Source organism: Panonychus citri, unplaced genomic scaffold (assembly GCF_014898815.1).
Source record: "Panonychus citri isolate SS breed McGregor unplaced genomic scaffold, ASM1489881v1 Contig00011, whole genome shotgun sequence".
NCBI lineage: Eukaryota > Metazoa > Arthropoda > Arachnida > Trombidiformes > Tetranychidae > Panonychus > Panonychus citri.
Genome location: NW_026515416.1, coordinates 688309 through 712845, shown reverse-complemented (window position 1 = coordinate 712845; position 24537 = coordinate 688309). Strand labels below are relative to the sequence as shown.

Below are 24537 nucleotides of genomic sequence, written 5' to 3'. Positions count from 1 at the left end.
GTATTACTTGACTGATTCCTAATCTTAACTTGCATTCACACACACATTATAATCAATTTCTCATCTTCCTAAATGATAAAGCTAATTATTTGAATTGTGATTATTTAATTCAATTTCACTTTCTTTCTCTCCTTTACTCTTAGTTGAAACTGAGGCCAGAGCAGCACTCGATAGACTTGCTGGTGTTGGTCCGCCGACTTTGACTTTACCTCAATTCCGAGTTAATCAAACACTGATTTTATCAGATGAATTAAAATGTCGTATACTTGAATTCATATTTTCACCCAAATCAGAATCTACTCAACCAATTAATGGATTAATGAAAGTGAGTAAATCGCGTGATTGAAACAATCAGAGACAATTTAAAATAATTAACCATTTTGTTTTGTCATAATGTGATAGTGATAACATACACGTATGAGTACTTATATAATAATATTTACATAATAATAACTAAAAGAGAGAAAAAAAAACAAAATTTCACTTATCAACTAATTTAATCTTCTTATTCAAAATGTTAGGATTATCGGAGTTTTAAATCATGTCAGTTCAATAATTTGACTTGGAGATTATCAATCATTTTCCACCAATTAAAAGATCTAACCACAATTGCCTACCTGTGGACGGAGATTGTCAAACAATTAAGAGACCATTGGGAAAATTTAATCGATCTACCAAGGTATTTATTATAAGCAATTCATCACAATGGTTTACAATTAATCAAATCAACATATCATCGTGTCTATTATCCAACCATTGGAAAGGTCAATAATTGTGAATAATTTGTCTCTCACCGTTGAGAAAGTCGACAAAAAATATCAAAATTGAAACATTATAATTGCGACTGATTATCATCCATCCACCCTGAAGATATCATTGATTAGCAATTACAATTAATTGATTTTTAATCACTAACGTTGATTTTTTCACTAACAAGAGGTGTGACAATTCAACTTTTACCATTAAGATTTCTTTGGTAAATCTTCAATTAACTCATCTTCTCTTCCTTATTCTAATCATCATGTTTACCATCAACTAATTTACCTCTGGTTATGCCGGAATCAGAATCCAAATAGTTAATTGTAAAAACAAACTTTATATTCCCGGTATCATGTTAACCAGTAAAAGAAACATTTCTTTTTTTTTCTGTGAGAGATAGTAAATTGTCTGTGAGAGAAATTAACTCTGAGAATCTTGATTAATACATATAATCACAAATTCTCACATAAATTAAATGACCAACAAGTAAAAAAAAAATAGGAATGCCCATCATTAGGTACACAGAATTTGACAACAATTTAAATCCCGTTAGCCAATTGTCAACGAGAAAAACAAGAAATTAAAATACTCATGATAATGGTTATTATTACTTTTGAATTATCACCATGATTATCATGACAATATTCAATGTTGATTGTAATTTAAATTCTATCTCTTCCTTGAGTATCATGGTTATCATCTTCCGTTTCAAACTAATTGTGTGTAAATTTAATTAAGTCACCAAACCCTCAAATTATATCCCAACAATTAACTTTCAACAGTTAAACTTTTTTCTCTTTCTCTGTAAACATTTTTAGTTGATTGACTTGAGAATCGTTGGGAATGTGAAAACCCTTTTGATTATTTATTATTTTTATAACAATTAACATCACTCAAAGTGTTTACAATTAAGTCAAATGTTAATTGTAATTGTCTCTTATTTTTCATTGCCAAGCAATTAAGTCATTCCAAATATTACTTGTTTTTTGTTTTTGTTTTGTTACACTTAATCAATTCATTGAGTTAAAACTTTTTGATTGATAAATTGATTTAGTTTTAATCAAATTGTTATTTTAGTAATGAACGAGTAAATAATCATCCCTTCAATAGCAAAAAGGTAAATTAAAATGTTTAATCGTGTTGATTAACTTAAATTACCTTTCAAATTGTCAAATTGAAAACACACATTAACTTGGAAAGTGATTCAAAGTGTTTTCCCATCAATTTAAATTGGATAAACAATTTAGTTGTAAGATAATTAATCAACTGTTGATTATGATCACTATTTAGTTTTTTTTAGATCACAATTAACAACCCAAACTATTAAAAATTTTGTTTTTGACATTTAAATTTGATCAATCATCTTGATTAACTTTCAATCTTTAATTTTTTCTTCCAGGTAAACACTAATTTAGTTTAATCACATTAATTATTTCCTTTTACTTGTTTGATTTGCTAATTATTCCCAACTAATCATCTTAATTAGTTGGCTAATTCAACATTTAATCCAACTTGATTATTTTATATTTTTTAAATTCAATTATAATTTAAATATTAGGATCAAAGGTTAATCATCTAATTGAATTAATGTGGTTAGTCGGAATTATTTAATAACAATTATTTAATTACATATTAATTTGATATTTCTTTGTAACAATTTCAAATCAACAACAATCAAACTCTTTCCTTCATATTAATGAACAAAAATTTAAATTGTAGACCAAATTTAATTTACAAATCAGGTTTTCCTGAGGTTCCTTAATCATTTTGATTCAATAGTTTAATGATGATGAGTTGAATTCATTGAATTCCAAGTTGATTACAATCAAAGTCATATCTAATTCAGTTATAGCAACAATTTAAGGTCTTTCAACAATTAAGTGTAAATATTAATACATTTAAATGTAGAATCATATTACATTCAAGACGCAATTAAGGATTTTTTTTCTTCATTCTAATGATTTTCTTGAATTTCTGCAAAATCAGGGATCATCAAAGTATTGTTATCATCATATTAATCAACAACAATCATCAATTCTCTGACAATTAACTAATGAAAGTAACAATTTAAAATGGGCAAGGGGATAACTCATATCATCAGCTTATCACAATCAAAAATAATCTTGATGATTCAGTTTTTATTTTACTATCCCTTAGTATTATCCCTACAAGGGAAAGTTAATTATCATTGATTATCATCAAAAATTAAGTTAAAATCTTACCCTAATTACAGTCCGCGAAACATAATTCACTGGTATCAATGAGAACCATTTTCAAATGTTGCCTAATTGTTTCAATCAACAGGATATAATCATAAACAATGAAACAAAATCTTTGATTAGCCTCTTCCATGTTCACATTATCCAAACTAGTTATTAATACAATAATCTCAGGATTTCAATGTATCAACAACAATTTACAATCAAGTAAATTACATTTTAAGAGTTGATTGTTTGATTGATAATGATGATGATCAACTTCCGATGTTATTTAAAACAATCAAACAGTTCATGATATAAGAGGCCTTTCACTAATCATGATTATCCATTTCTCCAGTTAATCAACATTTTTTTTTGCATCCAAACTTTTTAATCTTTTTAAGTTTAAAATCTATTAATTCATCTCACTTTCAATCATTAATCTCTTCCCTTCATCATCTTTATCCTCTGCCACTTTTACCTGTCAACTAATAATTATTGGCCAATACTAATCTCCACTCCTTGAGCTTTTTTATCATCATCTCCTTACTTATCATCATCATCATCATCATGTATCCACTTTGTTGAGTTACGTCCAATGGTCAAGGGGGCTAATGATAATGAGAATAGCCTAAACCTCTTAGCACCCTCCTTTCATGTTTACTTAATAATCTTCATGATTAACAAGATTATGTCTTTAAGATAATCAACTAGTTCATCAGAAAAAAAATCTCATTGAAACATTATCATTATTTGCATGATGAATTGTTTCCCAACAATTTAAATGCATTTATTTCATCATCGTAAGTTCATCGATCCTCATCTTATTCTGAATCCATTGGAACCATTGGCACCTTTTCATCATCATTTAATCTTCATCATTTTTTATCATCTCTTTGCATTATCTTCATTATTTAAATTGATCTGATTAATTTTCAATTCATCAAGTTATCAATTCAATTTTATCCTGATCATCATCATTTTCTAGCTTGATTTGTTATCACCATCAGATTCCTGAGATTTCAATGTTACGATTATCTCACATTTAATTAATCTGAAAGCAACAGAAATCTTGACAATCAAGTTAAATCATGTTAATCTGATTCAGTTTAAGATTTAAATAGTTTCACTTTTATTTTTCAACTAAATTGATTTCATCTAATCTGATCTAACCCTCCAATCAAATTGCCAAACTATTAAATGCTGTAATTAATTAAATCTTTCAACTTGATATAACTTTAAATTGTTATTGCAATATTTATATTGATTAATGTTTCGTAATTTAAAATTTTCTTTTCACAATTAATAGTTGAACAATTTAATTTGACACGGATTAAATTTTATCCTCAGATTAAATTGATTACACTTTATATTAATCACTTTTCTACTTTTATATCAATAGTAAGAAGTGTTTTCAATTACATTGTATTATATTTGGTAATTAAAGCTAATTGTTACCAAATTAGATTCACTTTGCACAATTAACTGTTGATAATACAGTTAACTAAGGTGATTAGTTAATAGTATTACACAAGAAATTAAGTCTTTCAAATTTTCATCAACTGATATCTCCAGTATATGATTATAACTGTATCATTGTTATTAAATCAACTAATTAAGTGTTACAATTTAATTAAATCTCATTGATACATAATAGTAGATATAAGCTGAATTTAATCAACTGATTAAATTGATCCTTATAACTGAAAAAAAAACAGTAAAAATCCTTTTGTTATCATGATTTAGTGATATATGAATTCAGGAAATATCATGATGATGATCATTCCAGCTGATTGACATTGAATAAAAGCTTAATCCTATCTTCCTTGATGATGGAAAATATCATTTGTTGATTATTATTATGATTCAACCTTGAAGGTCATTTCCTTGTATTATTAACAAATTAAACCATCAGATTAATTTGATCTTGTTGATGATGATGATTATGATGTTAATGATGATAATCATCTTGATCAACACAATAGACAATTTCAATTTTAAACTGATTCTCACAAAGTCACTTAAGTTTATCATTATGATTAACAAGTTTCAACTTTTGATTTAATAATGGAAAGTAATCATTTACATGGATTCTGATGACAACCATGATGAAGATATTAATCCATGCAAGAATTAAAGTAAGAAAAAACTGTTAAATGTATGAAATTTTCCCAATATTTATAATCCAGAGGTCAGTTTGCTGACCATAAACTAACTGTTAACAGGATCAACTCAAAATGGACTTGGATTATGTGGATTTTTCAGAGTTTCATCACCGTGGTCATCTTATCATCTTGTGTGAAAATGATTAATTATATTCCCTGAATATGAGACTGACCATTTGTTATGAAACTTTTTTTTTCTTAACATGATGAAACCTGTTACTTTAATGATACTCAATCTCACTTATGATGATGAGTCTCCATCTTCTGAACTTCTTGTAGATTCCTAATGGTTAATGGTGAAAATTAAAGACTTAAAAATGATTCTGATTATCATGAGATTCATTACAAAGTCAGAATCGTTATCATGAAAAAAAATATGATCTGTGTTTTCACATTGATTTCAATTTCAATCAATTTACATCCAAATATTATTAATATTAATTCCATTCATTATCTGATTCTTTACTCAATTTATCTGATTATTTCCTTACTCATAATATTAATTAAGCTCCTCAGCATGTCTACTCATCATCTGAAGATGATGTTGATGATTATCATCAGTAACTTTAATTCTTACCTTTTTTTCTAGGGGAAAAAATTATTCATTTAGAAATTGAAAGTTTATCATTAATCATTTCAATAGGTAAAAAAAACTTATGTTGTTTATCACATTCACCTTGTCAAAGGTTACTTTATCCTCTCTCTCTCTCTCTCTCTCTCTCTCTCTCATCCTTATCCTTTTAATGAGATAAAACTACATCATATTATTGATATTTCGCCCCAGGCAAAATGAATGAATCAATTCTAAGGATAAATAATAATAAAGATGAAGAAAAATTAACTTTGAGAAAAAAACATCAAGTTTTTTAATGAATTAGATAACTTCTGGTTATCATGATTCATGATAAATATAAGAAAAAGATGAATAGATGATGATAAATAGCTAAATATGATCCTTGTTTTCATCCTCATCTCTCTTATCATCATCATCATCATCATCTAAGCCGTTAGATTATCATGTTGACTCGGATGTACATCTTAACTGAATTAGAGGTTTGATTTTTTTTTCTTTTCAGAATAAATCTTGTTAAATTTTTTTTCTATTGTGATAAAGATTATGATGATAAATAAACAATCCCTTTTTTCCTCCTCTCACTCTTTATGGTTTGAACATGATGATCGGAAGCAACTGAAAATTGATGAGTTACCTGATGAGATAAATAGGATCTCCATGATGGGATGAAGGATGGTAAAGATTGTGATGATATTTTATCATGGAAAAATAAATTAACCCTTTATCATCATTTTCATCTTATTAATTTATCTTACATCATTGTTGCTTCTTCATGTTGTGTACTTTGCTTCTGTTTGGTGTTGTTAATGCTTACCTGTTGTGGTTACCTGGTGATAATAATAATAATAGTTATGATGAAAAACATTTCCGGCAACCTTTTCTGACGATGAAAAAGTTTACCTTTTAAATAAAACTATTATTTGCATCTTTCTCTTACTACAGGTAACCTTTCATTTACCTGGTAGAGAAAAAAAATAGCTCCCTAACAAATCAACAAACTCACTAGTTAGAAATTATCATCAGTAGCAATTGTTACAAAACATTTAACCTCCCTCATAATCTTTATCCTCATCCTTTTATATATCTTCAAATGATCATCATTATCTTCACTTTCATCCTCACATCAACATGAAATTTGAACAATCAAATGTTAACCTATTATCAAAAACTAATTTACTTTCAACCCTTTTATCATTTATTTACATTACCTGTTAATCAAAATGAATGATAAATCATCATCTTAATCATTGGTATTATCATCATCATGTATTTCATCATTTCCGTATCCTAATTCTGAAAATTTTGATTATTATCACGTTCATTGAGCTATTAAACTTTTCCCCAATGATCATCAACTCATGTTTTGTTAATCAAATTATCAGAATCAATTGTGTCCAAATTTTTGGTTAATCATTACAAGTTATGATTAATCATTTCCCTCTAATTTATTAATTCCTAATTAAAGACATTCAACTATAACAAGTTATAATTGTTTTGTGTGTTGATTTATCACAATCAAATCAAATCAAATCAATTTTAAATCATCGTAACTACAATTAATCATAAATTTTGATTTGATCGATTGAATAACAATTTACTTCTCTCTCTCTTTTATAAATCAGATTATCTCATCTTAAATAATAACAAAAACTTCCTAATCCATTGAAAATTAACCTTGATTTAATAATAATAATAATACAAGAAATAATTACATATAGTGATTAATATTAAAGTTAATCCATCTCAAAATCTCAATGAATGACTTAAAATATCAATGACCTTAAATTTTTGATGCTAATTATTATCATGAATGATAATTAATGCAAAGTTTGAATTTTTTTTATCATGATTACCTGTTGATTTAATATATTTCAGTAAGAGTGAAAAAAATGTTTTCTCATTGAAAAAAGTCAATCAGGGATTGTTTTGTTTTCCATCATCTTCAAGGTAACTAATATTAGGAAACTTTTCATCCTCATCCTCATCTAATATTTGTTTTAATTACCAATTTGTTGATTGTGTGAGTTACCTCCTACCTTTTGACTGATGAAGGTGGAGGAGGAAGGATGAAGATGAAAACAAAAAGAAACTGAAGAAACAAAAAGATAAATAATCGTCTACTGTAACAAAAGACAAAGAAAAGCTTCCCAAGAAGATGAAGATGATAATGATAATGATAAAATATCAATGTACTATCCTTGGTGATTATGAGGATGATGAGGATGATGGAGATGCTGAAGAAGATGATGATTATGATGATGAAACTTTGAACTTCTCAAGAGTCAAATTGAGAGTGAAAAAAAAAGATTCTGTTAACTAGTTGATGACAAATCCTTTTGAATCAACTGTATATACGTTAATTGTACTGCAACAATTAACAAATTATACACACCCAAGTCCAATTGTAACCTTTTCATTATTTAAATTTTTTTCCCAAAGACTCAATTGCTAAATTGTTGCTGAAAAACTTTCCCGCTAATTGTTAGTCTAAATGATTAATGAGATAAGTAAATTGTAATCAATTTTGATATTTTAATTGCTTTTAACAATAGTTATTAACAATTAACTTTTATTCAGATTATTCTACAACTAATTAATCAATGGGATTGATTACAAATCAAATTAAAGCCTTGAAAAACATTGAACCATTTATCTTTTAATTACAATATTCAATGTCTATAATTTGAATATTTAATTATATAAAATAATGTTTATCAAGAAATTAACAATTCTCAATGATCTATTAAGAGTCTTAATTGTAAATATACAATTGATTTAAATGTATATTACAACATTTGAAACTTTCTCCTCCATCTTCATCACTTATCATCATCATTATCATACTATAAGTATTAAATTGATTCAGGTAATAAAAAAAACCTTCATTATTATCATTAAGTTACACTTGATAATAATTTATATCTATCTGAATAATAGAGATGATTGAATGAAGTGTAATCTTAAATAACCAACAATAATGATACAGGACTTTTTTTCATGATGATCAGAATGATGTATATGATTCATACCTCATCATGAATATCATCCTGTTAATGAATATCCTCCGGAGACCACCCAGTATGTATAAAAACCTCAGAAAATTTTAACACAGGTAATAACAATTTTGTTGCTATTTAAAGATGAAGAAAAAAAACTTAATTCTCTTACCTGAGAAAATGATAAGAAAAAGGTATGAGAAGCAATTGAAGATGAGGATGATAAAATGGATGAGAGGGATAAAGGTGATAAATAGATAGGTAGATATATTTTTTCTTCAAGATGATCGCAATTTACTTTGATTGCAATCAACTTTAATTTAGTTTGAATGTCCAATGATTAACATTTTCACAAGAACCAAGGTAAAATCTCAATGCATTTTTTTTTCTTCCATTTTTCATTTGCATTTCTTATGATTGCCAAACTCTCTGACAATTTAAATTATCACTTTCACTGATATACATTCAATTGTATTATCATAATAATCAATTAATTGATTGAGATTATAATTTGAATCTTTAGGCTCAAGGTCAGAGATTTTTTTACCTCTTTTTTTTCAATGGAATAGCTTTTTGAGATTTTTTTCTCCAGGTATTTTTCTTGTGTTTTTTACCTCTTGATGTGTGTTCAGGTTAAATGATACCTTTGCTCATTTCTACCTGTGTAAATGATGATTGACATTTCCAAGGATAATGAAACTAAATTTTGCAAACTGACCTTGACAATTTAACCTTACTTTTTGTAATCACTATTATGTTATTGTTGGTGGTGATGGTGTTTGATTAGATATACATTTACAAAGGTATTATCTACCTGTGTGAAGTATTATCTTGTTTGTTGTTATTGTTATCATCATTGATGAGGATGATAAGAAAGGTTTTCCTCTCTCTCCATATTCACGCAACATCATATTTTACAAAGCAACTATTTATGTGTATTTTGTATTATTATATTGTAATAGTTTTAGGAATAAGATGATAATGATAACCTTTTACCTTGAGATGATGATTAAAACGCAAGAGATGCTACGGAGAGAGAGAGAGAGAAATAAAACAAAAATTAACCTTAGAACCGGCATCGGCATTTTCTTGTCTTCCAATTTTTATCATTCTTAATTATTAGTCATTATATTATTGATAACCTGATCTATGTATCAATCTGATGATGATGGTTGATGTTGTAACCTCATCTTCATCCTTATCATCATCTAATTTTTTTTGTTTTCCTCGCTCTCTCTCTCTCTCTTTCTCTCCCTCTGTGTTTTTCTTGCTACTACAATGTGCTTATGCAATTGCTGATGATGATTAGTGCTCACACCTATCATAAGAAAACAACTTTCAAGGCTTGTCTATCGCTCTCTCCTTCACTTTGACTCAATCATCTTCATCTCGTGCTGATTATCATCCTTGTCCTTTGAGAAAAATAACATAGAGATAAATAGGCTTATCTCCTTTCAAGTTAAGCCCATATCTTCACCCAAAGTTAGATACACTTTCCCTCTCTCACTTTTCAAGAGATCATGAAGATGCGGATGATTAAGATGATGATGATGATGATGATGATGCTGGTACATTTTCCCTAGGATTATCCCTCTCAGTTGAGGCTCACTTATGTTGTTAAATTGTACTTGTTGTTTTTGTTGTTGTTTACTCCCTAATGTAACATTTCAACTTTTTCATTTGATCATTTACCTTGATTTCTTATCCAATGTTATTAATCCAGTTTCTTTAACTACACTATCCAAACTAATTATTTCACTTTGATACCTTGATGATAAACCAACAATTTAACCCTTCAAACAAACTTTTGATTGTGATTATCAATTAGTGTACAATTTAACAAACCCTTAAACCTTTTCTCATGCTATCATATTATATGTAAGAATGACAAATTCTAGGATCAATCTTATTTATATTAGATATTGAGTCTTAATTACAATTAATTATTTGCTTAGTTAGGCTATTTACCTTCTTAATCCTCCATTTGATTGCTTAATTATTACTCTTTTAATTGTGTTGATCCTCACGGTGATTATAGTGATTATGTCGATAAAGGGAATTAAAATTAATCAATGATATTAAATTTGATAATAAAATGAAAGATTAAAACAATTTGATGTAACAAATCAAACTGAATAAGATTAAGATGCTCATTGGATTATCTTAGCATCAAAATATCAATAACCTAATCTGTAACACTTATTAGTTTGATTATTATCACTTTATCCAAATAGTGATTTGGTTAATTGTTGAGATATTATTATTAGTTGTCAACATTTATCACTTTCATTTTGATTGAGACAAGGGAATCAATTGATTACGTTTTATGTAATTTAACCAATTCGATGATATAAATGATTGGATTGCTTTTACAATTAAAGTAAATTGTATGCATGTTATATGCACTCTATGTTTTTCATTAATTTCAAATCAACAATCAATTCAATCTCAGCATGATGATGACGGTGAATCAAGTAATATAAATTTTTATCCAAATATTTACATAGTATTTGAGTTTTTGTTTTAATCATTTAATGAATGTATCATGAACTTTACAATTTCACTAACAATTTACTAATAAACAATTTTCATGGTCTGCAATTGAATTGATTGAAAATTCAATCAAGTCATGATGAATTCAGTTGCACATTCAATTGAGTTTTAGCAAAATGATATTCATTTAGCATCACCACTTTTTGTTAAATATCAACATTTTCAACTGAATATTTATCATGCTTATCAAACGGATTATCTGAAATGTTCCTATGAAAATTCATCCTCATCCGTATCCAGAATTTATCTTTGTATATTATCATCATTATCATCAACACTTTGAAACCTTAACTATCATTATTTTATCATTTCTTTGTGATTTAAATGATGATTGTGATAACAATTGAAAAGTTCATCATCTTCAAGGCTTGAGGATCATGAAAAAAATGAGAGATAACTTGAAATTATCATGGAATAACAATGAAAAAATGTCTTTGGATATTAATTCATATTTTTATCATCTCCTCTCTCTCTCTCTTTATCTCTCTTCCCTCCCTTTTTCATCATAAGAAATTTGAAAATAATGATCATAAGAAATGATAAAATCCAGGTAAACATTTTCCTCCACTATCAGAATCTAATCAGTTTTAAAGGTAAATTGAACTTTCTGAATCTAAAGTTTTCCCACAGAATCCGATTCCTATGTAACAATTAGGTTGTTGATCTTACCTTTCACATTGATATTATCATCCTCATCTTAAACATCATTAATACATTGTGACTAGTTGATTACAATCAGCAGCAATCGTGACAATCAAACTAAAAGTGTTGATCAATCACCTTTTTTTTTATATAAAAAAGCTTCAATTTGAATACTTGAAACTTGAATTTTTCAAGGTGTTGATGTTTTAAATTGATTGTTCTCGATTAACTAATTTCTTATGATTTCAATTAACCATGATCACTATTAATTATACTCGTTTACAATTGATATTTGAAACATTGTATCTTATTTATTGTTAATGGTACAAGTTTTTTATTTGGCTTAATCATTTTATTTTATTTGACAACAAGTTAATCACTTGATTAAACTAAATGTACTAACATGATTAATCAGTAACTGTATCATAAATAATGGTTGTTGTATTGATCACAATTTAAGGAAAATCTCAACATGAGATAGTCTCTTAATTTCAAGTTTAAAATTTGAATTGAATCGAGAAAAAAATAATAATGATCACCTTAATTGTCAGGTAATTTCATGATAGTTTAAAGACTTACGATTACTTATTTAAACTCCCAATCATTTATAACTCCTACTTATATCTTGTCATTTTAATTCATTTATGTTCATTCAATTAATTGTAACAATTTAGTTATAAGTTTCTTTGGCTAATCCTAAGTGATATATTGTTTCATATTAGAGTCGTTGGTTAATTAGTAACAATTTAATCCACTTTTCTTAGCAAAATTCATTCTCTCTTAATTTAATCGCTCTTGAAATTGATACAATTAGTGTGTTAATTGTTTGTTAGTTGTTCACGAAAGTAAGTTAATTGTTAATCAAGGATTCTAAGATGTATTTACAAATCTTTAATGGTTGATTAGTTAATGATCAATGTTAAACAATTAAATCATTGACTTTTGAAGGTTCTCTTTGTAATAATAGTATCAAAAAGATGAATAGTGTTTTCTTAATTGTTTACAATGAGAAGAGCAGATTTTTATGTTAATTAAATTATCACAATTGAATTAAATGTTGAACAATAACGACCAAACCTTAATGATGATAACTTTGGGTAATATAACAATCAAAATTTTAACCATTAAATTACATCAAAAAAAGTTCTAATCTTGTATCTATATTTAAATTAGCATTTCAAGGATTCGAGGTTAATTGTAATCCAAACAATTAACCCGAAAGTTTCCAAGCTACATCAAAGATGAAAACTTTGATTGTTTGATTAGATTCGGATCAGTTTGAATCATATTTCCTAAGCTTCCGTGATTTTGTAAGCTTTCATGATGAACAATATGATTAAATCATGATGCTGATGGAAAATGATTCATGACGATTAAGATGACGATGATTATTATTAAAAAAAATTCCTTCAAACTCTTTGCCTGGTCATCTGAACAGGTAGACAAGCAATTGTGATAAAATTTTACCTTTTTCTCATCATTTCTCTGGTCATCATCAAGGTAAACCCATTATTGAGATTCACACCGGTCAATTTTGACCATGACTGACCAATGTAAAGTTGATCATTCTTTCACATTTATCAAAAGCAACAGGTAACCAACATGATTATTATCAACCTGTTTTCAAGTTACTTTCACTGAGACTTTTGTTAGTCATGGTCACCACCAATAATAGTCATTATCATCATATTAATCATCATCTTGACCATCATCATCATCATCAACAATATGCTTACAAATTAATTTAAGGTCATCAGCATTTACGATTACAATTATACTGCAACAATATGAACAATTATTAAATTGTTTACTGGTAATCATTTACTATATTTTTCATTCATTGATTATATTTTGTGATTGCTTAATATCGTTAACGTTATTAACTTTTTTGTTTAATTGTTGTGAGTTTAACGACAATTTAATTATCATTTTAACCGTTACTCAATTCAAGGTAAAAGCATCACAATTGATTAATCATGAACCAACTAGAGACTGAATTTGAATTCATTAGAGGAAACATATTCTTGTCGTTTAGTAAACCTTTAATTGTTAATATAATGATTAGATTAACGATGTCAACCAATCAATTTGTATTGAAAGTTAACTATTGCCCTTAGAAATAATATTGATGATTAACTAATCATGATTAACTAATAATAATGAAAAAAGAATTGATAGTAAAAAAAATAATTCGTGGGAAAGTTATCATTAAACAAAAAGTTTGAGAATAATTCCAATAGGAAAAACAAAAGCGAAAAGTAAAACTGGTTGATGATTAAGTTTAATTGTGATTAAACGGATTTCACTATCAATTTGATTACCGTTTACGAAAATTTTACTTTCATCATCATCATCATCGTTAATGATGATTGTAATTTCATTATCATCATCATCACAACCGGTTCCATGATAGAAATGAACATTTTCAATTCTTTCTGATAGTTTACTTTAAATCATTTGTAATAATAATCATGGTTGACCCTAAGCATCCGGTCTCAATCTTGATGATAATGATGATAACTTTGCTTCAGGTGAGATAACCGTCCGAGAGAGCAAGAGAGAGAGAGAGAGAGAGAGAGAGAGAGAGAGAAATGGCCGACATCATTACAATGGATTAAAATGATTGTGATGAAATGAGAAATTGTTGAGAAAAAAATGATTTCTTTCTGTGGTCATTTTTTACATCTATTTCCATCAGAATTGGATGTAATTTGATTGTTGATTGTTTAGCTATTGTTATTAAATTGTTATCCTTTCCATCATGATTAACTTTCATATGATAAATGTTATTTTTATTTATCATGCAATCAACTTTTTCTCGTTGATTGTTGTTGAGTAAAAAGAATGCCAAACAAATTTCATTAACTTTCCGATAATTAACTTGTTAATTGTGTTGGTGTATTTGAATTAACCTGATGAAAGTTAATTAAATCCAATAGATTAAATTCATTGGTCATTAATCATAAACCAATTACACAAATGAACTGTCATTTTTTTTGTAAATTGTTTATCTTGTAATTAATAACCAACATGATGATATCAAACTACTATTGTATTAGCTCTTGTTGATTACTGAGCTTGGATTTTGAGATGAATTTAACTCTGGATCAATTGAACTTATTGATCCATGATTAAATTGTTAAGGTTACAATGATTAAGGTCCATTGACATTGATTGTTAAGTGTCTGGCCAGTGTTAACATGAAACATTTTTTTTCATCAACCAACATGTTAATAGTTGACAAACTCACCTGAAAAAAAACCGAAACTTACCTGGATATCATATGTTATCAATGCGAATCCTTTGTGTTGTATTTGCTTCAATAATCATGATGATAATCAAGAAATTCAAAAGATAAACACCAGAATCTGATTTATAAATATTCTGGTTACCATGAAAATTTCACCTTTCCAATGAAGTTTTTTGAGCTTCTGAATTTTTCATATCCTCCAATAATTAACATATTATTTTAATATAATAATCAACTTAATTACCACCATTAAGTTAATCATGAATCTTTCTTTTTCTGTGTTTACCTTGATTGTTGTATTAACTAAATTACTATTATTAAATTAATCTGCATTTCCAGTGGATGTTTATTATTATTGTTAAATTACCAACAATCTAACTGTTGATTAGTCACGATAATTTTAATCACAATCTGCTTCAGATGTTTTCATTTCTAATCCAACAATTTATTGTTGATTAGTTGATTGTTGCCATTATTTTAACTTTTCACCAGCAAATATAATAGTAAATTGTTATTCCTTTACAAGGTTAAATTGTTACTTTTCAATTAGATATAAATTTCAACCATTTTAATTGAATTAACAAACAAACTTTTCTAATTGTTGGACTATCTGAAGTACATTTTAAAGTTAATTTGATATTATCACCTTGTTAATTAGCATGTTGATTAAGATTTAAGTCTTAATTGTGATTCAATGAGTTTTTTTATTGTTATTTAAATTATTGTTAGAAATTTTTACAAAAAAAGTTAAATACATTTGTTGATTGTTGTTTACTTAGTTGTAAACAATTTAAAACTATTGTACAGATCGGTAATGTGGGTTTTTGAATTGTGTGTTGGAAAAAAAAACAAATAATTAAATTTGATTGTCAATTAATTTTCCAATGGTTACTTTAATTGTCAATGTTAACCATTCATCATCAATTGTTTGTATCTAATTGTGATTTAACCATGAAAATTATTGTTTACATTTCATTTGTATTGGTCAGTCTTATATGTTGACCTTACATCCTCTTCCTATTCATCTTTTATCATAAATTGTATCATTTTTTTTGCTTTGTCAAGATGATTTATTTTGTTAATTGTTATAACAATTACAGATCTTGTTGAAATGTTACTTACGTAACCCAATATGTTGATGATGTTTTTTTGTTGATTATCAACAAATCAACAAGTGATTGATTTTTAAGGTATTTCTGATGATTCGCGAAAGAGGAAGATGATGATTAAAATTGACAGTAAGATGGAAGACAAATTGATAAATTGCTGTTGGTATCTTGAAGATAAATGATTAGTTGATGAGAATGATGATGAGCTAGGCAATTATTATGATGACTTTGATGATGAACATGATGACGATATTGATTGACCGGTAAAAAGTTCATTATGTCGTTGACCACACTTAAAATCAACAAAGGAGGGAAAAAAGTTGATGATAAATATATAAAAGATATTGGTCAGCAAAAAAAGGTCAACTAGAGTTGATTGTGGTCAAGTTTTTAATTGTTATTCATTAATTATCGTTTATCTGTATTTTCCATTCATTGGATTTGCCAACAATTGATTTTTACCAACATATACATCAACTTGATTATCTTTCCAACCGTTTGCTGGATGATGATGAGGTGCATTTCCATTGGTCATTTTGGCCATCATTGGTCCATTTACCCATTGGTCAGAATCGTATTCTGTTAATGAATGAATGGAAGATGTTGAGTTAAGACGATTACAACTTTTACTTTTCTTTTTGTTAGACGAGGAGGAAAAATGGTGCCTTGAATTGTCACCATTACCTCCACCATTATGATATGCTACAGCATTGGTACCTGGGTGAACTGATAATGATGATTTTGATAGTTCGTTATGAGGTAAACTTGCATTACCAAAGCGTCCAACAGCTGATGCAGTTGAATAAGAACGATGTGATTGTCCATCACCAGTTGGCCGAGGTCCAGCAACAACACCGCCTCCCTTATTACCACCATATCCATTTGGTACCAATGAATAGTTTGAAATGTGTGAACGATTATCATCATGAAGTGGGATATTATGAAGTGATCCATTAAGGGGATGATGGTGAACAGCTGACGCTGAAGTACCATCAAGATGATACATACGAGCTCGAGGTATGGAACGAGCTGAATACATTGAAACGGTTTCCCATTCATTATCTGGTTTCATTGGACCTGCGAGAGGAGGTGGTAAGGAGGGAAGTGATTTTTTCTTATCCTTCCCATAGCAGCAAGTGAAAAGTATCACTGCAATTACAACTAACGCACAAATTGCCGCTGTTGCACCGATAACAAGTTTATCTAGATCAGCGATCTTGGTTCGATCTCTGCGAATCTCTTGGCACAGTGAGGAGGGTATTTCATGAACTCCATGGGACCGATAAACTTCAGCTGGAACAACACAGACAATTATACATTCACCTGAAGGCACATGGGGTAGGACATATCGACGAGCCGATTTACCCAATTTGGCTCCTTTTTTGTACTCCTTCGAACCAAAAAATCGGTACAATATTTGGAAACCATTGGTATAATCTTCCAATAGTGTTTCCCATTCAAGAACTATTGATGATTCCCATCTATAAGCAGCTAACAAACGGATATCCGGTATTTCCGTTTCATTGGGTGGAGAGGGATTAAGAGATGAGGATGAAGGTGCTTGTTGTTTAACCGACAATGAATTAGATGCGATTGATGAAACACTTGATGGTGAAAGTAAATTGTTAGAATCAACTCCGGACGATGAAACATAATTAGCTGAATCATCTAAATCAGTGTCAGGTGACCAATCTACTGGTAATCGTCGTGATGATTTAGATAAACTAGAATTCACATTAACAAGTGATGATGATGATGTTATTATATTAACAGAATTTGTAGTAGTTGTGGTTGTTGCTTGTGTCGATGATGATAAAGGTAAACTCACTGTTGACACTTCGATAGATGGTGAACTTGATGATAAAGGTGCTGGTGAAGATGTGGTTGATTGTGAATCGTTTTGTGTTGTTTCATTTGCACAATTTAAATCTGATTCGGTTAATTGAAGGAAATTACGATTCTTTAATTTACTTGGTTCCCCACAGAATTGAGGGTATCGTTCACGAGACGATACCTGTAGGTCATATTTGCGAACCCACTGGACAACCCAACGAAGTTGACAATCACAAATTAAACTTTTTCCTTAAATTGTTGAGAAACAAATGAAAAGGAAAAAATTAGTTAACTATTCACAATATTGTTTATTTATTTATTTTCCTCATTAACTTTACTTTGTATTGTTAACAAGGTTTTGAAAAAATTCTGGTTACAAAAATTAACCAACTGAAGCAAAATTAAAGTTAATCAACAGGAAAACTAACGAAATAGGAATCAAGGTTAAATTGTGATTGATTGACTGATTAATCTGATTGATTACCTTTACTTGATGATACATATGATTTAACCCAAACACAATCAACAATGTTGATTATACCGGAAATTTAATCTAAAATCATAATCACAATCAAAAACTATTGAAAAAATTGTGTTACTTTTTTTTCAATTGTAATCATTTGATTGTTTGCTCAATTATTAGACGAATAGTAAATGTTAATTGTTTGTTTAATGTATTAATACTTAAATTATTACGATTCTTTCTTATAATTACATTGACCTAATCAAAAGTTGAATAACATTTTACTATTAATATTAATATCTCAAGACTAATAATAATATTATATCTCATAGGGAAAACAATATAGCCTAAGGGAATATCTTTCACCCTCTGTTATTATTTTAATATCATTTTATAATTGACTTTGATTATTTTATCATTTCTCTTTTTTTGTTTCTTCATGATGATGATTCTAATCACTATTATTATCATTTTCAACTTGACTACAATTAACATTGATTGTTTTGGTAGCATCATGGCAGAAATTTACCTTTCTGATAAATGTATTCAACTAATGTGTTTCCATGAACAAAAAAAAAGGTAACACGATCAAGAGTGTATCAAGTTTACAATTAACTTTCACTCTTGATTACTTAAATTACTGAGTTAATCAACTAATTAACTTACCACCAAGACTGAGTCCTCTTAAAGTTGAATTGAGATGTTTAAAAGGTTGAAGTGATAATGTTGACATTGGATTACCATCAAGAGCAAGAAGCGTTAACAAGGTATTTTTGTGAAAAGCATCTTCCGGAATAGATTCAATTATATTAAATCCAAGGTCCAAAACCTAAAATTGTTGAACAATTTAAACAGCAACAATTAAGTGAAAGTTTGATGATAACTATGATATAAAAAAAAGACAAGGATCTAGAGTGTAAAACAAACACACAATGGAATCAACAATTGAAAACAAAAGTTGATCTCCTTTTCTTAACCCACACACACACCTTGAGCATCCTCATCACTTTTGTGATATATATATACAAAGGTATCTAAAGGATAACAATACAAGAAAAAACAATTATCTCCATCTCAACCTGTTGACTCTTTTTTTCTTGTTGATTTCTTCAAATCAACTCTTGATTTTAATTGTGTTTTCTCTGTGCAATTACAATTGAATAGGATTTTTTTTTCTCGGTCACTGAAATTTGTACGATAAAAAACAACCACTCACACTTTTACAATTGCATTTGCAAAACCTAATCATCTTGAATTATCAAGTGAACCTCAAGTTTAATTACATTTTAAGTTTACATTTACAATTAACCTTAACCATTAGCACACATGCTTTTTGTTATGAGTTCGTGTTTGAGGTGAAATTACAGGTAAAAGTTTTCCAAAGACCTTGAGTTGGTCATCATCTTAAGCCTCATCATCATCATCATCATCATCATCATCATCTTACTGTAGATTAAGCTTAGTCACTCATCATCATTTTCCTCTGCAATATAATTAAATATTGATGCTTAGATTAACCTTTAACACATGATATTTTACACGAATCAATCTTATATGTATTCACTCATTTTAAGACATTAGCATCCTCATCATCCTCATCATCCTTTCATCTCTTTCCTTTTTCTTCATCTTTAAATGAGATTCCAGTTTATCCTCTGTTGTTTTCATTTATATAATTTATTATTTTTATATGAATAATTTTCAAAAAAAAAGTAGCATTTGTTTTGGTTTATTTATCTTCATCATCTTATCCTCATCATTATGAAAATTTGAGCAATTATAAGACTATCACCAGCACCTCATGTGTATCTACCTGCCAGGAAATTCACTGTTAGACTTTGATTGTAATTTTAATAATTACGATGTGATTGTGATTAAGATTATCATATTATACACTCATTGATCATCATCATCATCACCATCTAATCATTATAATGATTATTCATGATTAGTTAAATTAACTTTTAAACTATGGTGACTAGTTAATGATTCTTGTAACTGTATTAATAATTACCAACACCCAATTTATTTTAATTTGATTCATATTTTAATCATAATCATGTATCATAACAAGATGTTTGGTTAAAATAAATTACAACAATCAACATAACATACACACACCTAATTTTATACTTTTGTTGGTTAACCAATCGTTTTAATTGTCTTCAGAATAATTAAGAAAAAGTTTCGTTAATTTAGTTTCAATTGTTTTTTTTCTATGTATTTGATTTTGTGTGTATTCACAATTGATTGATTCTGGTAACAATTTATTGATCACGATGTCACTTATGTACAAACGTCACAATTTAAATTGTTAACATCAGAAAACAATATTAATTACAATAAGGAACAAGGAAATTTAATTTCAAATGCTAGTCGATTGATTGATTAGTCAATCAATAATAATTGTTATTAATATTAATATAATCACGTCTATGGAAATTAAAATTGTTCAATTGTTATTTGTTATCCTTTTTTTGTTGTTGTTGATTGTTTGGATTAAGAAGTTGATTAACAACCAGTAACAATTTAAGAATTAATTTCAGGGTAAGTTCAGTGAGCTAAGGTAAAGATTCAGGTTTCAAATGATAATAAACATGATTAACATTGACTTTGAGAAAAGTAAATTACTGAGTGAATTTAAATTAATCAAATTTACTAATTTAATCATCTAAACTGTTTGATTTAAAAATTGAATCATAATTTAAATCTAAGAAAAGTAAAAGTGAACAATTTAAACATGATGATTGTTGTTGATTTTTGTTTGATCAGAAATGATCAAATATCAGAAAATCATATATATAAAAAAACAAGAATTACCTGAAGGAAAACAATTAGATTTGATTTAACAACAAGATGACCAGATGATAATAATGGTCAATGGTCAATAGTGTCTTGACCTTTACCTTGACCATCAAGTCATATTGTCAACGGTACGTCAACAACAATCAACGATCAGTAAACAATTAAGATTCAATGTAACATGAGAAAAGTGGACTCGGTTTTGTTTTGCAAGTTGAAAAATCAACAACATCAGAAAACCTTTGACCTTACAAATGGAATAAAAAAAGAAAAGAAAATTTTTTCTTCTTTTTTTTTCTTGAGGAAATGATTATATGATTTTATGCTTTCCTTACCATCAGCTTATTATTGACCATGATTACTGGACAATGAATGATGGGTAGTGATGATTTTCTCAGGTAAATCAGAAGCAGTTTCTTTATAAACAATTTATTTCTCTATTGTTATTGATTATCAACCAATGGTCAAGATATTGAATTATTTTCGGGCTTGGGAAATACACTAAATTGTAAAGGTCTGGGAGAGGATTAGAAATGATTATCAGAATGAAAGAGTTAACAACTCACAGTTATTGAATTGTTGATTTCTAATCATGAATTAAATTGTTGGCGGATTTTAACCTGCACATCTAAACACTTTCTCTCTATTTGATTTGTAACGTACAAACTTAGTTTTTGGTTTCAAGTTCAATTTACTATTAACTTTGATTAGAGATGATTGTTGATGAACAACAATCAACAAGTAATAATAAGCTGATAATAAATGTTGTTGTTGAGGGAGTAAAATTGAAATGGATTAAGAGGATCGTGGGTTGAGAAAAGGTAAACCGAAATTGGAGTTCGGACAAATTAACGGATTGATTGACCGTATCAGGAGATGAAATTTTTGTTTTCTCATTTGTGTGTTATCATTATGATGATGACGGAGTTAAGGATGATGATGATGATGATTGTTTAGAATTGGATTATATTAGGAGTATAAACTTACCCGTAGTTCGGTGAGAGATGAAATGGCTTGTGAAGGAAATGTTTTTATCTGATTATTGAGTAAACTCAATGAACTTAGCGAATCGTTTACTCCCAAAAAGGCTTCGTCGTCGATTGTTTTGATCTTATTTCGTTCTAAGCTTAAAGCTGTTAACGTTTGAAGATTGGCAAATTGTCGTGGTGGTAAAGATGTTAATCGATTCTGGGCTAAATCGAGAAACGCTAATGCGGTTAAATTGTCGATCGCTGTTGGAATAACTTTGACACTGGTTCCTTTAAGGTTAAGGTGTTTAAGATGTGGTTCCAATCCTTGGAAAGCAAATTGGTCTATTGTATCTAAACGATTATCGGCTAATTTAAGAGTTACCAGTTGATTAGAGATAAATGCTGATGGTGGAATTGATGTTATATTGTTTACAGATAAATCAAGTGTTCTTAAGGCTGTCAGGGTGGAAAGTGATTTAATTGGGATCTCTGAGAGTATATTATCGGGTAAACTGAGTTTAACTAATTTATCTTCGAGACCAGAAAAAGCTTCGGGTTCAATTATGGCCAATCGACTTTTAGAAATGTGTAAATTGGTTATGTCCAAACCAGAAAATGTTCCCTTGACCAAGGAACCATTGGTCGTGGCATTGTTTACATATAAATCGTAGACTGGTGTTGATTTATTTACCGATGAATGTAAGGCCTCCAATAGACGAGTAAAATTAACGGGTGAACATTGGATTGATAATTTTTGAACATTTGAATAACTACAAACACAAGAAGGATAAAGGTCAGTGTAAGTTGTATTGGACCACGGACACTGGCCTGAAACGATTGCCGGTAAAATTGTTAGAATGGTGATTATTGTAAACACAGTTTGAGATGAGTAAAAGTTGATGGGATGATTATTGATTGAGAACAATTTTTTAGTTGTAAATGGCAACATGATGAAAAAAAATATCGAATGAGTTTCAAATGATTTAGATAAATTAATTAACAATGAACGAATAAAAAAAAATGTTAATCTCTTATAAATGTCATATTAAAATGATACTAAATCAGGTAAACTCTACATGGAGAGAGAAAGAGTTAAACTTTTAAATAGTGAAGAGATTTGAAATTGTTAGAATTTAATTCTAACCCTTGATTGTCAAACTAAGAAATCACTAATTAAGAAAGGGAGTGAAAATGTTTGATTACAATTAGTGAATGAGAATAATTTTCTCAATGAAAGTCAAAGAGTATCAACAACATGAAAGAGGAAAAATAAGTTAACAAGACAACGAATGAAAAGAAACTGACTCAGGTGAGATTAGAAAGAAAACTTTTTCATCTCCTTCTCTCTCTCTCTCTCTCTCTCTCCTCATCATCATCATCATCTCTCTCTTTTTTATATTAGAAAGAAAAAGCCGAATCTTTTTCCCTCTTCTTTTTTCTTTCTTTTTTTAACAAACTGGTTTTCTTTTCTCTTCCCATTTTCTCTTACTCATTCTCTCTTTCTTTCTCTCTCACCTATTCTCACAATATTATACATGAGAATACTTTTCATCATCCAAAGGTATAAATAAGAGATACAACTAATATCTTCTTAGACCTAAAAGTCTCTCTCTCTCTCTCTCCATCATTGGTACTATGCTTTTTTCTGTTAGTAAACAACAGAAATACCAAGACATGGATTTCTAATGTAATAGTTTGTATTTTCTAACAATACATTGGTTATTTACAAAGGAAGAAAAATATTCTCATCATCATCTCTCTGGTCATGATTATGCATGTTCCTTGTTTACCCAATTCTACTCTCTCGATTTCTCTTTCTCTTTCTCTTTCTCTTTCTGTACGTGTTTACCTTTTGTACATAAATGAAAGAGAACCATTTAAATGGTTCAAATATTTTATTCTCAATGGAAGATAAAATACTTTGAGATTTTTGTCCTACAAATAATAGTAGAAAAAAGTTATTTACTATTGTCACCATTCTTAATCTCTATCATCACCAGCCGATTTTATATCTACCTGGATTCTGTTTCTTTCTTCTGAGAAAACACTTTTTCTCTCCAATTTACCTGAACCATTTTCTTTATTTCTTTTTTTTATTATCCTTTTTTTTTGGATCTTTTTTCTGTTTTTTTCTTTTCACTGTCACTTTAACGTAGCGATACTTAATCCATGGGATAACCAGCGATTTCTATGTTGGCAAAACAATTGAATCTTGATTAGGA

General features: G+C 28.4%; 2 protein-coding genes across 3 annotated transcripts in view; one reads left to right on the top strand and one right to left on the bottom strand.

Annotated features, from left to right (window-relative positions):
• LOC128391628 (rab3 GTPase-activating protein catalytic subunit-like) overlaps positions 1 to 24537 on the top strand; it is a 35976-nt gene that overhangs the window by 1972 nt on the left and 9467 nt on the right. The window contains exons 6-7 of the mRNA XM_053351549.1: positions 144 to 325; positions 522 to 679. Coding sequence (XP_053207524.1) covers positions 144 to 325; positions 522 to 679 — 340 coding nt within the window. The remainder of the gene's footprint in view (positions 1 to 143; positions 326 to 521; positions 680 to 24537) is intronic.
• LOC128391637 (slit homolog 2 protein-like) lies at positions 15822 to 23605 on the bottom strand. Of its 2 annotated transcripts, XM_053351577.1 has the most exons (4): positions 22332 to 23604; positions 19209 to 19371; positions 16964 to 18328; positions 15822 to 16825 (listed from the first exon to the last, which is right to left on the bottom strand). In XM_053351577.1, the coding sequence occupies exons 1-4, from the start codon at positions 23262 to 23264 to the stop codon at positions 16662 to 16664; spliced, it is 2625 nt and encodes an 874-aa protein (XP_053207552.1). In that variant the 5' UTR covers positions 23265 to 23604; the 3' UTR covers positions 15822 to 16661. The 2 variants fall into 2 exon arrangements, with proteins under 2 accessions (XP_053207552.1, XP_053207545.1); XM_053351570.1 differs by having other exon boundaries at positions 15822 to 18328; positions 22332 to 23605.